The sequence below is a fragment of the Spinacia oleracea genome, chromosome 2 (assembly GCF_020520425.1).
Source record: "Spinacia oleracea cultivar Varoflay chromosome 2, BTI_SOV_V1, whole genome shotgun sequence".
Taxonomy (NCBI): domain Eukaryota; kingdom Viridiplantae; phylum Streptophyta; class Magnoliopsida; order Caryophyllales; family Amaranthaceae; genus Spinacia; species Spinacia oleracea.
In genome coordinates, this window is record NC_079488.1 from 5,297,154 (window position 1) to 5,314,550 (window position 17,397).

The following is a 17,397-nucleotide window of genomic DNA, read 5'->3' on the forward strand; positions in this document are numbered from 1 at the left end:
AAAATCTAATGAGCAAATCTGATGTCGACCGTACATGTGGAAGCTCTCTGTTCCTTCTCATTATAAGGTATCTTTTCATTGAGAAGGAACGCAGGACATATGTTGCAGTGTAAACACTGGTATGGTTGGATGAATGCCCCCCAAACATTGCAACATATGTCCTGAAAGACAAAGAGTTAATGAATAGATAAGCTAATGAGCCAATTTTAAGACATTTAAAATTTTAAAATATTTTCTCATTTAGATACAATGAGCATAAATTTAAAATCGAAACTATAATATTTGTTCATTTTGAAACAATGAGCAAAAGTTTAAAATCGGACTATAATATTTGCTCATTTGGACACAATGAGAAAATGTTTAAAATTCGAAATTTAATATTTGCTCATTTAGAAACAATGAGCAAATTTTAAAATCCGAACTTTAATATTTGCTCATTTTGAAACAATGAGCAAAAATTTAAAATCCGAACTTTAATATTTGCTCATTTAGAAACAATGAGCAAAGTTTAAAATTCAAACTTTAATATTTGCTCATTTTGAAACAATGAGCAAAAATTTAAAATCCGAACTTTAATATTTGCTCATTTAGAAACAATGAGCAAATGTTTAAAATCCGAACTTTAATATTTGCTCATTTTGAAACAATGAGCAAAAATTTAAAATCCGAACTTTAATATTTTCTCAGTAGAAACAATGAGCAAATGTATAAAATCTGAACTTTTATTTGCTCATTTAGAACAATGAGCAAAGTTTAAAATCCGAACTTTAATATTAAGTTTAAGTTCGAAACTTTAATATTTGCTCATTTAGAAACAATGAGCAAAGTTTAAAATCCGAACTTTAATATTTGCTCATTTGTGTAAATTAAAAAAAAATGAGCAAGTTTTTTGAATGTTAAGTAATTTGAGATTTTAAAATATTTGCTCATTTAGACACAATGAGCAAAAGTTTTGAACAATAACAAACACGAACTTTAAAATTTTAAAAATGAGCAAAAATATTATAAATGAGCAAATATATTATAAAAAATGAGCAAATTTATTTGCTCATTTTAGACACGATGAGCAAAAGTTTTCAATATTAACTAATCCGAACTCTAAAATTTTAAAAATGAGCAAAATAATTTTGCTCATTTGTGTAAACGATAAGAAATGAGCAAATTTATTTGCTCATTTTAGACACGATGAGCAAAAGTTTTCAATATTAACTAATCCGAACTTTAAAATTTTAAAATGAGCAAAAATATTTGCTCATTTGTGTAAACGATATGAAATGAGCAAATATTAAAGTTCGGAATTTAAAATTTTGCTCATTGTGTCTAAATGACCAAATATTAATCCCAACTTTAAACTTTTGCTCATTGTGTCTAAATGAGCAAATATTATAGTTTCGATTTAAATTTTTTGCTCATTGAGTCTAAATGAGCAAATATTAAAGTTCGGATTTTAAAATTTTGCTCATTGTTTCTAAATGAGAAAATATTAAAGTTCGGATTTTAAACATTTGCTCATTGTGTCTAAATGAGCAAATATTATAGTTTCGATTTTTAATTTTCTCATTTGCTTCATTGTTGTAACTACAAAGGTTTTAACTTTTAATGTTATTAATAAGGGATAAAGTCTCAAGGTTCTTATTGCGAGCAAATTTCCTTTTGATCGCTTGTGGTTGAGATTGAAGTTTCAGTTCCTTGTTGCGAGAGACCACGCGTTCATTTTCATAGCTGGTATAATGTCTTGTGCCTTGCTTCTTGTTCTGGCCTGTGGCATGGCTGGTGAGGTGCTGCCTTGGCTTGGTTGTTTGTGGCCTTTGGCCTGGTTTTTTTCTTTCGGTGCTGCTGCTACTGCTTGTTTGTTGCAGGTTGTTCTTGCAGGTGTTCTGGTGAAGTTGTTGCTTCTGCTGCACTGGTGTTTTGTTGCACTGTTGTTTCTGCTGCAATGTTGCTGCCGGTGCATATGTGTGCTTCTGTTATATCGGTGGCCTGCTGTTGCTGGGGTTTTGTCGCTACGTGTGGTCTTAAGAATTGGTCTTACAAGAACAATAATTTGCACATTTTCCTTGATGAATTGAGGAGTTGCTGCTGCAGGAACATCAGAACCTTTCTGTTCATCAAGCCTGCCTAGTGCCTATAAAACCAATCAAAGGGATGTTCCTATCCACAGGTAGACCGGCTTCTGCTTGCAGGGCTTCCTTTATTAGAGGCTTTTCATTCATAACCTGAAAGAGTAACCGAAAACTATATACACTAGAACCTTTTAATCTTCCATGGAAGTCTGTAAATACAAAAATCTTGTTTAAAATCATACTTATAGGTGTTATATCGTAATTAGAACCAATATACTTGTCAAAAGTTGGATTTCATTCTTGCACATCCATGCTGTTCACTATGCCAGTGATTCCAGTTCTCTGAACTTCTTTGTTGAGTTCAACTCCTCTCTCAAAACCCGACATAAGCTTTTGTGCATAAAATGGGCTAACAATTACTACACGGTCTGATTCCAGAATACCCGCCTTCATCTAGTTAATTTTCATACCCTTTGCAGGTTTATCATACCTGATAAAAATCCTCTGACATTATATTAATTCTTGAACTACTACTTAATTAATCCATGTAATGCAATATTAATAAGTAAGATACTAACTTACATTACCCATCAACGAAATCAAAAGCTAGTTTCAATTCCTCAGGCAGATTAAGATCGAGTAATCTTCCAAGGCAAATCTTCCTTGATATACAATATTGTGAATGCAGAAAGCAACCTGCAGAAGTCTCAATCAAAAATATTTGCTCATTTGTGTAAAGTACAAGAAATGAGCAAAAATATTTGCTCATTTGTGTAAACGATAAAAAATGAGCAAAAATATTTGCTAATTTGTGTAAACGATAAAAAATGAGCAAATTTTTTGAATGTTAAGTAATCTGAGATTTTAAAATATTTTCTCATTTAGGCATGATGAGCAAAAGTGTTGAATATTAACAAACCCGAACTTTAAAATTTTATAAATGAGCAAAAATATTTGCTCATTTGTCTAAAGTATAAGAAATGAGCAAAAAAAAATTGCTCATTTGTGTAAACTATACGAAATGAGCAAAAATATTTGCTCATTTGTGTAAACGATAAAAAATGAGCAAAAATATTTGCTCATCTGTGTAAAGTATAAGAAATGAGCAAAAAAATTTGCTCATTTGTGTAAACTATAAGAAATGAGCCAAAATATTTGCTCATTTGTGTAAACGATAAAAAATGAGAAAAAATATTAAAGTTCAGATTTTAAACTTTTGCTCATTGTGTCTAAATGAGCAAATATTATAGTTTCGATTTTAAAATTTTGCTCATTGTTTTTAAATGAGTAAATATTAAAGTTCGGATTTTAGACATTTGCTCATTGTGTCTAGATGAGCAATATTAAAATTTGAACTTTGAACTTTTGCTCATTGTGTCTAAATGAGCAAATATTATAGTTTCATTAAATTTTCTATTTGCTCATTGATTCTAAATGACCAAATATTAAAGTTCGGATTTTAACATTTGCTCATTGAGTCTAAATGAGCAAATATTAAAGTTCGGATTTTAAAATTTTGCTCATTGTGTCTAAATGAGCAAATATTAAAATCCGAATTTTAAACTTTTGCTCATTGTGTCTAAATGAGCAAATATTAAAAATCTGAATTTTAAACTTTTGCTCATTGTGTCTAAATGAGCAAATATTATAGTTTCGATTTTAAAATTTTGCTCATTGAGTCTAAATTAGCAAATATTAAAGTTCGGATTTTAGAAATTTTATAAGTGGTGTTTGCAGGATGTTTGTACTGATTTCTGTTGTTGCAGTATGCTGATGTGGTTTCTGGTTTGTTCGTTGTAGCTGCTACTTCAGTTGTTGCAGTATGCTGCTGTGGTTTCTGGTTTGTTCGTTGTAGCTGCTGCTTCAGTTGTTTTGTCTTCTGTTGTGATTCTACAGTGTGGAGTATGAGTGTGATTATTTGTTGTCTTCTGTTGTGATTCTACAGTGTGCAATATGAGTGTGATTGTTTGTTGCAGCTGCTACTTTCTGTTGCTGGATTGTTCTGCTGATTGCAGGTTATTTAAAGTGCAGCTATTGCTTCTGTTTGTCTAGCAACTGCTAGTTGTTATGGCTGCTATTGTGGAGTGACTTGTTGTGCAGTGTTCAATTCCGCTGCAGTTGGTCCTGTTGATTCTTGTTTGTGCTACTGGCTGCTCTCTTGCATCTGCTAGTTGTGTTGTTTTGTTAGGGTTGCGGACTGTGCACCCTTTTCTGTTTTTTGTTGTTTCTTTGCTTGGATTCTGCTATTTTCTACCTTTTGGAAATCAAGTTTTCTAATTTACCAAAGTCTGCAAATTGCTGAGGTTTCCGATGGCAGGAGATATCATAAACTGTTGTTATACAGATATAGATCAGTCAGATTAAGCAGACCATATAGCTCGACCGGTATCGATCCATTAAGTGTATTGTTGGATAAATCAAGCCTTTCCAATGACAGAAATTGTCCAATTTCTGGTGGGATTTCACCAGAAATTGACAGTTTGAAATATACAAGCTCTGGAGGATAGTTGTGTTTGAACAAATACTAGTTGGTAAAAAACCAGAAAAAATGTTGCCTGACAAAACCAAGTCTTCTAACTGATTCATTTGGCCATAACCCTCAGGGATAATTCCAATGAGCTTGCTCATTGACAAAACATTGTACCGTAAAGATTGGCCTACGTGGGATTCGAACCCACATCTTTTGTGCATTTGCACAATGCTCTACCTATTGAGCTAGTAGGCTAGTGTTTTTAAATAGAATCAAATGAGCAAAGGCTCTTCAACGACAACAATAGGTGTACTCCAAGAACCATCCTACAAAAGATCAGCATCAATTTTTATGATTTTGATTTTTAATTTGGTTCCCTAGATTTGGGCTACAGGTTTTTACCTTCCACTTGAAGGGTTTTTCTTGTTTGAGGCATTGGGATTAGTTTTTAATTAGGGTTTAAGCTTTAAAGCTTCCTTGTAATCCAAGCCTTTAAAGCGTTTTCTGTACATTACATTCAAATTCAATATAGAAGTTGGAAGCTTTGTTTATTCCCTTTATTCTGTTTCAGTCTTCTAAAAGCTGCATGTATCTCCTCTTCATAACTAATGCATGGCATCTAATTTTTTTGAACACCACTTGAAAAACCTAAGACAATAACCAGAACATTAATCACATGCTTGACCCTAGATTCTAGATACTTGTGCTATGTGGAAGCCAATATAGTCAGATTCTAGTAATTTAGCCAAATAAACAGCCAACATCTCAACCAGAAATAATTGTTCAGGTAACAAACAAACCATAAGATCCATACATATATACTTACCATTCCGTGTGAACCAATTCAAACTTAAATATTTGCTCATTGTTTTGCTCATAAAAGCAAATCTGCAACCAGAACCATTATCTAACAGCAAACTCAAAATAACAACTATAGGTTATCGAATTTTGATTTATAGGTTATCGATCTACTTATTAAGTACGTAGTTGGCAAAATATAAATTATAAGCACCAGAAAGAGGAAGAAATAACAACTATTCAGCAATGAACAAAATAAGGCCATTCAAACAATCAGCAAAAAGCAGCCTGGCTGGGATCAATAGCAAAATATATGATTCATGGTTAAAATGTTAGTCTCTTGTCCTTTGAACTCCAATTAATCGAGCAAATTCCACCTCTCACCCGTGCCAAGATGTAATTCATTAGAGAAATATAAGAGCACAAAAAGTACTACTAATTACTTAAAATGAATGCAAGGATAGATGCTCTTACATCAATGAACCCAAAAGCGTGTTCCCTGTCCGAACTGCAAAGCAGACTGCACTCAATAAGAGCTTGCGATCATGAAGCAATGGATCCAGAATTCTTTGTTCAATGACTCCTGCTATCACTTGGTACCTATAAGAAAACAAGATGATGTTAATGGCTAGATATTATTCCACAAAATGTATTGGTGGACAATGGGAATCCAGGTTTTCTCTAGTAACTAGACAACAGAACAGTATGATGATCAGTTTCTCGGTTAATGTAAGGTGGAGAAGTAGCTTTTCCTTGTCAGTCCACAATCAACATATATATATATATATACCTAAGATTGGCAGAAACTGATTAATATACACTGTATGTGATGCTGGTTTCCAGCATTGGAATATCTTCTACTTCATATGAGGTGGATTTATCAACAACCTTACTTACATTGATCAACATATTTGTCACTCCTGTACCTGCAAAAGGATAGAGCTTCGCTTCAGTTTGTATAAAATGGTTAAATTTTATTGATCTTTTGGACAATACTGTCACTATAACTCTAGTAAGAAATATAGTAATCTGTTTTAAATGAACTCACCACAGTTTTGCACCATTACGCTGCAAATCAAACGAAAATATGATAACACCAGAGCATAATAGGAATGCAACAACAGACCAGTAGCAAACGAACTGCAGACTTGCTCATTTTTGCTCATTTGCACAAATGAGCAAAATAAATTTACTCATTTGTGTAAATGAGTAAATTTATTGCTCATTTGATCAGATGAGCAGAAAACCACCCCAACAATCGACAACGCCGGATCCTCAGTCCTAGCAGGTTCCAGATCAATAACAATCCCCACATCAATCCTATGCAAAATTGCGTAAAAGCACCTTAGAATGAATCCAAACAGGGTTCAAAAGTGTAATCTCCCTAGCCTCAAAAGTCTTCTCTAACAACAACACACTATTCGACATGAAAAGGGTTCTTACATCTATTCCAATCATTGAAACCAGCAAAAGATTATTCCCGTGAAATCGACCTAACTCTCAAATTATAAAAATTACAGCATACAATCATAAAAAATACGAGGGAAAGAGAAATTCATTAGCATAATAAATAACAAATAATCAAAATACGCTAATTCAAATAAAAGATACCCTAATTCATAAACCTCAATCGAAAAATCAGAAATAAGAAAAACGAACTAGGACAAAAATTCAATCGAAAAACAAAAGAAATAAAAATCAAATAACTAACATGGAAAATCGAAGATCAATAAAAGCAACAAGCAATAAATCTCCAAAATTGGGGGACGAAAGTGGCTCGCTGAATCGCAGGAGAGGAGAAAATAAAAATAAAAGAAATTTTACAAATTGCAGCACAGGAGACGACGCATGGATGATGGCAGCGTGGGAGATGGTGGCGGCGCGGTGGTTGCAGCAGGTGAGGAGACGGTGGCGCTGAGGATAGAGAATCACGAAGGAGAGCAAAAATGGAGGAGAGTGAAGAAATGCGAGTAACTCGCGAGGAGAGAGAGAGTTTTTTTTTCATAATTTACTAGATTTTTTTTGGGGCTTACTATTTACCGCCCCATATTACTCAAAACCGCCCTAATATTTTACCCATATACCCCATTTATTTACCCCCTCATTTTAGCATTTACCATTATCCTTTACCTTTTCCCTTTTTACCGCCCACCCTAAACATAATGTGAAATACTTTTTACATGGCCGAGACTACCGGTGGAACATCAAATTCACAAGAGGACTTTTTTCGGAAAAAAATATTCAGAAACTTATGCATTTCTAGTTTGTACCATGGTACAGACTTATGAAGTTTAAGCCTGTACCATGGTACAGACTTATGAGTTTTGAGCTCCGACCATGGTATAGACTTATGTAGTTTAAGCTCGTACCATAGAAGGAGCTTAAACTTCATAAGTGTATACCATGGTCGGAGCTCAAAACTCATAAGTCTATACTATTTAATGTTTTGATTTGTTGTTGAATTTGATGTAATTTGTTTCGGAGAAAAGATTAAGAGACTTATGCATCTTAAGCTTGTACCATGGTACAGACTTATGAATTTTAAGCTCGTACCATGGCAGGAGCTTAAAATGCATAAGTCTATGCCATGGTGTGAGCTTAAAATGCATAAGTTTCTACCATGGTGTAAACTTAAAATGCATAAGTTTGTGGAATCAAAATTAAATTAGTATTTTTTTAATTTATTGATTAATGTACTTATTGACAAATAAAATTGCTTGGTTTAAATAATTTTTTTTATGGGTGTATGGTGGTGGTTTGGATGAAGATACTTTCTCTCTTCAAAATAGATGGGGTAATTAATTTGGGAGAAAAGTTTCATTATATAAGGATATTAAAGTAAAATAGTGGGGCGGTTTTGAGTAATGTGGGGCGGCTTTTAGCGCTCCACTTTTTTTTTTCAATATTTACAATTATGCCATTATTAAACACGCTAGGTAGACGTGTATGAGCTGTTAGATCTGATCTTAGCGAACGCACGAGATTGCTTCTCATTCTTCTCATTTTAAGCCCCTTCTCATTTGAGTGCAAATCTATATATATATATATATTACAGAAAAAATAATAGACGAAAATGTTATGTCGAGGGAGATAAAACGATAATATTTCTGAAATCTATATCTATATAATATATTAAAAGGCATTGTGAAAAATGTATATGTGCCACATAGTACTCTCCCCTTTACGCCACATCATCCACGTACTCACCAAGTGTTATGCCATGTCATAGACAACCAAAACTAATGCAATGAGATTCGAACAAGACCTCATGTGTAGACGATAAGTTTCATTACCATCTTAACCAACCACCAATTGTGGTTTATTTATTCACATCTATACTAATATACTAAAAGGCGTTGTGAAAAATGTTTATGTGTCACATAGAACTTTCTTGCTTACGCCACATCATCCATTCACCAAGGTTATGTGATGTTATTGACAACCAAAAATCAATATCATGAGGTTCGAACACAAGACCTCAAGTTTGGAGAATAACTCTCATTACCATCTTAACCAACCACTAATTGTATGCACGTTAATTTATGTTACTTCTTATTTCGTATGGACTATATTAGAATAAAAAGAACAGTTACAATATTAGGAAAGCCGTGAATTAAACAATTAAAATATTAGAAAAATTACTTTGCATGATGAAGGTAATGTAAATGTGTAGTTGATGAACTTAATGAATCTTTTCACTTTTCTGGTCTACATGTATCTTAGTCAAATATTGAGTTGAAATTGAATTTTAATTATTCAAAGTAGCAACCGGGGCATCGCCCGGGCTACACACTAGTTTTATCTTATTCCACGATTTCATGTATTTAACTTTCTTCTCCTTTCTCCTCTTGCTTCATTTTCTTTCATAAATTAACATAATTTTTTCTCCCATTAATTCATAAAATTGAAAAAAATTCAATGGCAATAAAGAGAGGAAGGTGAAGGAGTTAAAGAAAATCGTGGAGGGAGTGTAAAAACTTGTAAGAAGATTGAATTACTGGGCTCCACATAACGTTATCATCTATTTTTCCATTGTCATGTGGTAAAAAACAAGTTAAATTTTTTTTTAGGTGTAAAGTACAATTTTTTTTTTTAGGTAGTAAAAAATAATTTTTCGATTTTTGTAGGTGGTAAAAAATAATTTATCCTTATAATTATTCATTTAGTTTCCTAAAACATACTTGGAAGTTGGAATTAAAGATGGCAACGAGTCTGATTACGAACTTCATTTCTAATGCATAATCGGATTTTTTGAAATCGAATTAAATTTTGATTTTATCTTTCGGGTTTAGTCGGTTATCTTGCCTCATATTGGGTCAGATTGCATACTACTTGATTTTATCAATCCATTCCCAAAGGGGAGTCGTGCACATTTACACACCTAAGCTCGTCACTTTTTCGAATTTTGATTTGAAGGTTCCTACAACTTTGATTTCGGATTTTCAATCAAGTTAATATGTCAACATGGAAACCATTTTGAATGACTCTGAACATGGGCAAAGAAAGACAAAGGGGGTTCGCCGGTTCAGGGATGAGTGATATATTTTTCTTTTCTTTGGACATGTCTTTTCTAAGCACATAGAGTCGCTTACCATCCTAACCATGCAACTACGTTTAGGACGAGTTGGCACATTTAAATCACATAAACTACAAATTTTGATGACCAATTTGAATTAAGCACTGTGTTACAAGGGATCCTAAAGCCAATTGTCCAAGAATAGCTTATTAGTCGTGATGACACTTAATATAGTAGGTCTTTGATTAACATAGAAAAAGGTGATGGCAATGCAACAATATATACACAAACAAATAAGCCAATAAAGGTGTGCAAAGTAAAGGTGCGGAAAATAAATTACTACAACATTATAAATGAATGATTAAAACGAATAACAAATAACAAAAATGAATAAATAGGAAATAAAATAAAGAAAAGGTTAAAGGCTCATGATTTCAAAGAATGAAAATGTTCAAGTATGACATTTCAATCCTTGCTTTGCTCGAAAATTACCTAAATTGCTTGGGTCTTGAACGATTTCTTGCTTGAGCTCCAATATTACTTCCAATTGGATTTTCAGTGAGACTTGTGAGTGGACAATTTAGTGTTTTTGTACATAATTGTCACTAACTTAAGAGAGACTTTGACATAGTTTTTGGACTCAGAGATTCAATTATTGTTTGTGTTCCTGTAATGTGCAAAATGAATGGTGTTGATAGGGAAAACCATAATGCAAGAATAGCTTGTGCGGTTGGCGCAGTGGATTGCTTTGGTTGCCAAAACTCGGTGCAAAGTGCCAAAACTTTGACTGGCCATAAACCTTGTACTCCCGAGTAGGAAGGCTGCAACACACACCTTGTTTATTATAATATTTATGTCTTTATATATAAAATTGTGGTGTACATATCTATTTTATCTTTGTACATGTCATATGCCAATTAGTAATGATATTGTTCTTCCCAGTAAAAAAAACACTTGGTAAGACACTACTCCAAATAATCACAATTTAACAGTAACTAATTTTGGGGTAAGAATGAAGGCAAGTCAAATTTGAGAACACTTACAAAGGTTTGATGTTAGCACTATCATATGAAGTTGAAGGGATCTAACATGAGAAACGAATAGTTCATTAGGATACCAATAACATGCACCAATTAATCGTGTTCCAATTAATGCAGTCGGATTTTGCACGAAACAAATTCATGGCATACGTGTAATGCTCTTCATGATGAAATGTTTCAATTTCGGAGCATCTATCATAATCTTATCACTTATGGGATGGTCATGGAACCGATATATACCTTGTTATATGCCCTGAAAAAACAAGGGAAAACGCTTGATTTCGAGTCATGTGACCCAACACATGTGTGTCAATGCCGTAAAACTTTGGTCAAAAGGCATAATATATTATTATATTAATATGGTCCATATACCATCTTACAACTAACATAACTATAATTTCTTACAATATATTTATATTTATAATATTCTAGTATAAGGTAGTTTCTGAAAATTTAATCAGGTCTAGTGTGGACATAAATTGTAGTCTTGGACCTGATTTTTTGGACTATTATGTTTGGCCCGAAATAGTGAGTTTTTAACTGGGCCATAGATTGTGCAAAAGCCCACTCGACTGGCCCATGATCAAGTCTACTATTATTAGTTACCACTAAGGAACCTCACTAATCTTTGGCGGGCCACAAATAAAACTTATGAAAAGAAATAATAATCAATTTATTTGTTTTTGTTGATAATTATGAATAATTTTAGAAAATAAAGAAAGTGCCAGCGTTACTAATTTTGTTGTTATTATGAATATATCATGGTGAGGTAATAATTATCTTTTTGGAATTTTGGAGGCCCGCCCATGAAAATGCGCAGAGACGCACTAACTCCCACATGACACAACAACAATAGCATGCACACTTCAATTACGGGGCAACAAAGAAAACTAAAGAATAATGAAGCAAAAGCCAAATAAATTGTCATCAAATCATCATAACTTAAGGGGAAAAAGGGGATGATTATGTAGTAGTGCCGATAATATATCCGGGTGTAATTTTTCATCGTCCCCACTTGTATATTGTGTGAACATTGTTTTTACGTGTTTTGCACTCGATTGTGTAACTGAAATTCCGGGGTAGTGTAGAGCTATGAAACAATTACTTGAATCGAGTATGATTTTTGAGTCATATTCTGATCGGGTCGTGTCAGGTCACTTTATCACTTGGGTTTATGTCAGGTTCGGTCGGTAACTTGGGTTGGTTTTCTGTCATGTCGGATTGTTCCTCGATTTCAGGTACAGGTCGGGTCCGAGTTGAGTCATATGCGGGTTGAGTTCAATTTCGGGTCTTATTGAGTCGGGATTAAGCTGATGTCATAGCAGGTGGATCAGGTAAGTATGGGGTCAATTAAAATTCAGCTCAGGTTCACTCCTGAACATAGGGTCCAAAATCGATTGTCGATCGATTTTATCGGGTTACATATTTCTTGTTTTAACAATATTTCGAGTCCCGGTCGATTCAGATAGGACTCTCGGACCGGGTCCGTTTTTAAAAGTTCTAGAATAGGGAGTGTGGGTGTGAGATGAAATTTAGAAGGCACTACCAACAATATGACTATCTATCATCTATCATCTATCATCTATCATCTATCCCATCAAAGTGTGTGAACCCAACATAGTTAGTACTAGTGTTTGACTGTTTGTTAGTTGGGTTTTCAATTTTAAGCACTTAGCAAGTTACCCAAGTCAGTAGTGGTACTCAATTTCATTCGATCACCATTCACCAACAAACTTGTTCATGTCTTTTTCTTCTCCCTTTTAACAAATAACAAATAACAACAAACACCCATATATCTCAAAGATCTTGTACTTACTACACCATTAAAGAAGAAGAAGAAGAAGAAGAAGAAGAAGATTGATGAGAAATTATTGCTAATTATTTTGATTAAGAATGGGTAACTGCTATTGTAGAAGGGGCCATGATTCTATCTACACCGTTTCCTCAGATCCTAAAACAGGTTTCTTCTCTTTCTCTGTAATTATATGATTTTTTCTTTTCTTCCTTGCAAATAAAAATAAAAATGATCTAGACTTCAGGTTGTATTATAGAATCATCAAAACTTATACTATATGATGATGCTTATGCCTAGACTATGTTATGTTCAATTTATTTTCACTTATTTCGGAAAATATGCATTCAGATAAGATAATTCATGAAAATTAAAGGTTAGCCAAATACAATTTAAAACAAAAAAATGTTTTCAAAAGTTCTAATGAATTCAGAGAAAATAAACGAAAATCAGGTGAATAGAACGTAACCTTAGTCACCCTATATCGTACGGAGTATAACAGTCACCCCTTTGCGAAGTTAAAATTTTTCAGGTGATTTGGAGTGACTTTAGTAGTGATTCTAGACAGAGTATAGTATACACCGACGCTTAGGCTCCGTTAGGTTTGGCAAAAAATGTTTTCAGTGATAAATGATTTTTCACGAAAAAACACAATTTCAAACTAATTTTACTTTGTTTGATTCTTTACAAGAAATTTAATAGAAAAAGAAAAATTGGAGAAGATGAGAGAAGATTGATGGGAAGAAATAGGAGGTTTGTGAGGAAATGGGGGAAAAGTGATTCCCCTCATTTCAAGTGGAAAATATTTTTCCACATTTGAGGGAGTTTTCATCCTTGACTAAAACAAACACGTAAAATATTAGCAGAAATAGATATTTTAATGTAAAATAACCGAAAAGGGAAAAAATCATTTTTCATAAAAACGTTTTATAACCAAATGGAACCATAGTCACCCTAAATTACATAACACTGAGCTTAACGACGACTTTTATACGAGATGAGGTGATTATGCGGCTAGACCGCTAGACCCCGTTGTTTACCCTACTCGTCAACATGTTATATGCAAGAGTCACTTGGTTAGAGGTAACTAAGGTAACATCAGTTTTAACGGAGGAGAACAATATCATTCATAATCATACGATATTTGTAAAGATAAAATAGGATCAGTAAACCACAAGTTCAAAGAGACATAAATTCTTACAATAAAAACAATTACTATTCTACATCCTAAAGCCACAACTCGTACTCCAACTTCTAACTTGACGTAAGCAATGAATTTTCGATGTTTTTGCATCTTTTTCAGAATCCGTAGAGCAGAAGGACACCACGAAAGAAGTGAGTAAGTTGCCTTCTAACGCTAAGGAAGTGGAGGATCTACGCGGACGCGATTCAGTAACGAATCCACTCCTTGTTTTAACTTTCCAAGAACTCAAAGTTGTAACTGAGAATTTTAGGGCAGATCATTTGTTAGGCGGAGGAGGTTTTGGAAGTGTTTTTAAAGGTTTCATTTCTGAAGATTTAAGAAAAGGTATTCAACCACTTCAAGTGGCTGTTAAGGTTCATGATGGGGACAATAGTTATCAAGGTCACAGAGAATGGCTGGTAAGTCATCCACCTTCTTAATTACAGTAATTTACTAGTGCATATCAAAACATATCGAGCTTAATTATTACTAGGGTTAGCACAACAGGGCACCTGTCAAAATTCTAGGAACCGGAGTCTTGCAACAGGTTCCTGGAATGGAACCGGAACTTGTTGCAACAGGTTCCTGAAAATGAGAACTAGAACAGGAACTTGTTGCAACAAATTCCTGAAAATGAGAACCAAAATCGGAACCGGTTCTGGGTTCCTAACAAGTTCCGGTTCCGATTCATGGTACCCGACTTTTTTCTCACTCTAATTTATTACTCCATATGTCCCAAAATCATAACCAATTTACCGTGTTTTCTAGGCCGAGGTTATCTTCCTAGGGCAGCTTTCGCATCCTAACTTAGTGAAGTTAGTCGGATATTGCTGTGAAGATGATCACCGGGTGCTGATATACGAGTATATGGCTCGAGGCAGTGTGGAGAACAATTTGTTTTCAAGTAAGTCTTAGTTAAGGATTCGTTCTATTTTATTTATTTTGTTTGATCTTATATTATCTGAACTTATCTAATTTTAACTTATTTGAGTAAGTGTGGGAACCATAAGATAGAGATAAAGATTAATATAATTGAGAGTAAGGATCATGCAATACCAAAAATAGAAAATTTAACTCCTATTAAAATTCGACCGCATTTAGAAAGTGTAACTCATATTAAAATACCGAGGCAGTAGTACATTGTAACGACTCAACAATAGTTAATTGCATTATTCAACCATTACTATAATGGAGTAATTTTTGTTGTGATTAGAGATAATTAAATTTTAATCTGTCTATTCTACATTGGGTTGTACCTAGAAGTAGTTAAGGTAGGTACATCAAACTTCCAAATGGACAATAATAACATGGCTAGATCATTTGCTCTGTTTCATACAACCTATCTGTTTTTATTACAGGAGTATTGCTTCCCCTATCTTGGGCTATCAGAATGAAGATTGCTTATGGTGCTGCGAAAGGACTCGCTTACTTACACGAAGCCGAGAAGCCCATAATATACCGAGACTTTAAGACATCTAACATCTTGTTAGACATGGTAGGAACTTAATTGTAAACTTACTTTGTTTTCAATGTTTACCAGAAAAAATAACCTTAATTTCATGCCTATGTTTACCATATTCTACAATATGAATACAGGATTACAATGCAAAACTGTCTGATTTCGGCCTGGCTAAAGACGGGCCTGTGGGCGATAAGTCTCATGTTTCCACTCGTATAATGGGTACATATGGTTATGCAGCTCCGGAATATATCATGACAGGTATACCATCTAACGTGACTATTATTTTGGGAGTAGTATTTATCTATTACATTATCCTAAAACAGGCTGTAAAATTTTCCCGCAAAGAAATATTTTCTACAAAAATCTCTACTTTATTTTTGTTTTCTTAATTTTATATCATTTTTTTTAACCATTGTTTATCAAATAAAGAATATTTGTTTATATATTATGGAAATTATAGATGACACGTAATAATATTTGCTAAAAATAATTGTTGGTAATATTTAGTCAAATTGTTAGATTAATAATGAAAAAAAAATATTTACTCAATTGTGGTCAATTTAGCATATTAGTATATCGAATATTTGGTCAAATTAGTGTATTAAGCATAAAGTATGTAATGAATACGCAGTAGGACAAAAATCGCATATTACTCCATAGATGATTATTAAATGAGTATGTTCGATCAAGATTCACTAATTATGCAGTAATTTCGGGAGAGAAATATATCAGTCAAATAATTTTAGAATATCCATGCATGCATGAGGCCTAATCTAGTTGTTCACTAAACGAGTCATTGGTGAATGCTTGATTTGCAGGTCATTTAACTCCAAGAAGCGACGTTTACAGCTTCGGCGTAGTCTTACTCGAACTTCTAACGGGACGAAAATCATTAGACAAGTCGCGACCAGCAAGAGAACAAAACCTAACTGAATGGGCTATTCCATTGCTTAAAGAGAAGAAGAAACAACTTAACATTGTAGATCCTAGACTTGGAGGAGAGTATCCTACAAAAGGAGCACAAAAGGCAGCCATGTTAGCTTACCATTGCTTGAACCGCAACCCAAAGGCGAGGCCGCTTATGCGTGATATAGTGGACTCGATCGAGCCACTTCTAATCGATGAACATGAACCCCAAGGTTTGGATGGTCTAACCACCTTGACTTTCCAAGCCGAGGGTCCAAAGCTAACGACTTGACTAGAACTATATGTCGAGGTTTGTTGTATAGCTCTGTTACGTGAATTTTTCATTTTACCCCAGATACCTATGTCGGATCTTAGACACTCGTTGGTGGGTATGGACACTTCGATACTTCATTTTGGATCACTATCATGCAACTTTCGGTGCCCGTGTCCGATATGGGTATCCGAGTCCGGTGACATAGTTGTATAGTATGTCCATATACTTTTTTTTAAAAGATGTTTGAAGGGTTACAACTTAGGTAAACCTTTTAATTAGGGTTTTACCTAGTTTATAATGTATTGGGAGGTGGGATAGTCTGTTGATATGGGTACATGTTTGAAAAGTTTCTAGTATTATTGAGCACAATTCATACCATCGCAATAGGATTTCAAAGCTGATCGTATTCTATGGGTGAATTTTTAAAAAACAGCTTCATTTAACTTTTCACGGTCTCCAATGCACGACTTAATACGTAAACATATTGGTGACGATTAAACCATGATAAAAAAAAGAAGTAAATAGTCAACAATAGTCAATAGTTGGATTATTGTTGTTAATTTTTCCTAAAACTAATAACTATCGAACATGCCATGTTCAAACTCAGGTTAAACAAAGGAGTTCCAACTCATGTTCAAAACAGCGGATCTCAAACGCTAAAAACAAGAACCTCTTAGTCCCAAATGTATACAAAACTCCTTCTGCCCTTTAGGCTTTAGCGCACCTAATTCTAAGTACACTACAATGGCTATTAATATACCTAGAAAACGATTGAAGTTTGCGAAACTTTAAGTGTGTGCCTCATTAGGCTTTGTTATGTTCACCTTATTCTTATTGCTTATTAGATCGACTAAGAAAAAACAAAGAACACTCACAACACACTTTCAGACCAG

At 33.9% G+C, this 17,397-nt stretch overlaps 1 protein-coding gene across 1 annotated transcript; it reads left to right on the forward strand.

Annotated features, from left to right (window-relative positions):
• The first annotated feature begins 12,501 nt into the window (after window positions 1-12,501).
• LOC110798536 (probable serine/threonine-protein kinase PBL16) lies at window positions 12,502-16,910 on the forward strand. Its single transcript, XM_022003721.2, has 6 exons — window positions 12,502-12,847; window positions 13,983-14,281; window positions 14,631-14,766; window positions 15,221-15,357; window positions 15,459-15,582; window positions 16,143-16,910. Exons 1-6 carry the CDS (start codon window positions 12,781-12,783, stop codon window positions 16,520-16,522), a joined length of 1,143 nt encoding a protein of 380 aa, XP_021859413.1. The 5' UTR covers window positions 12,502-12,780; the 3' UTR covers window positions 16,523-16,910.
• Window positions 16,911-17,397: the final 487 nt, after the last annotated feature.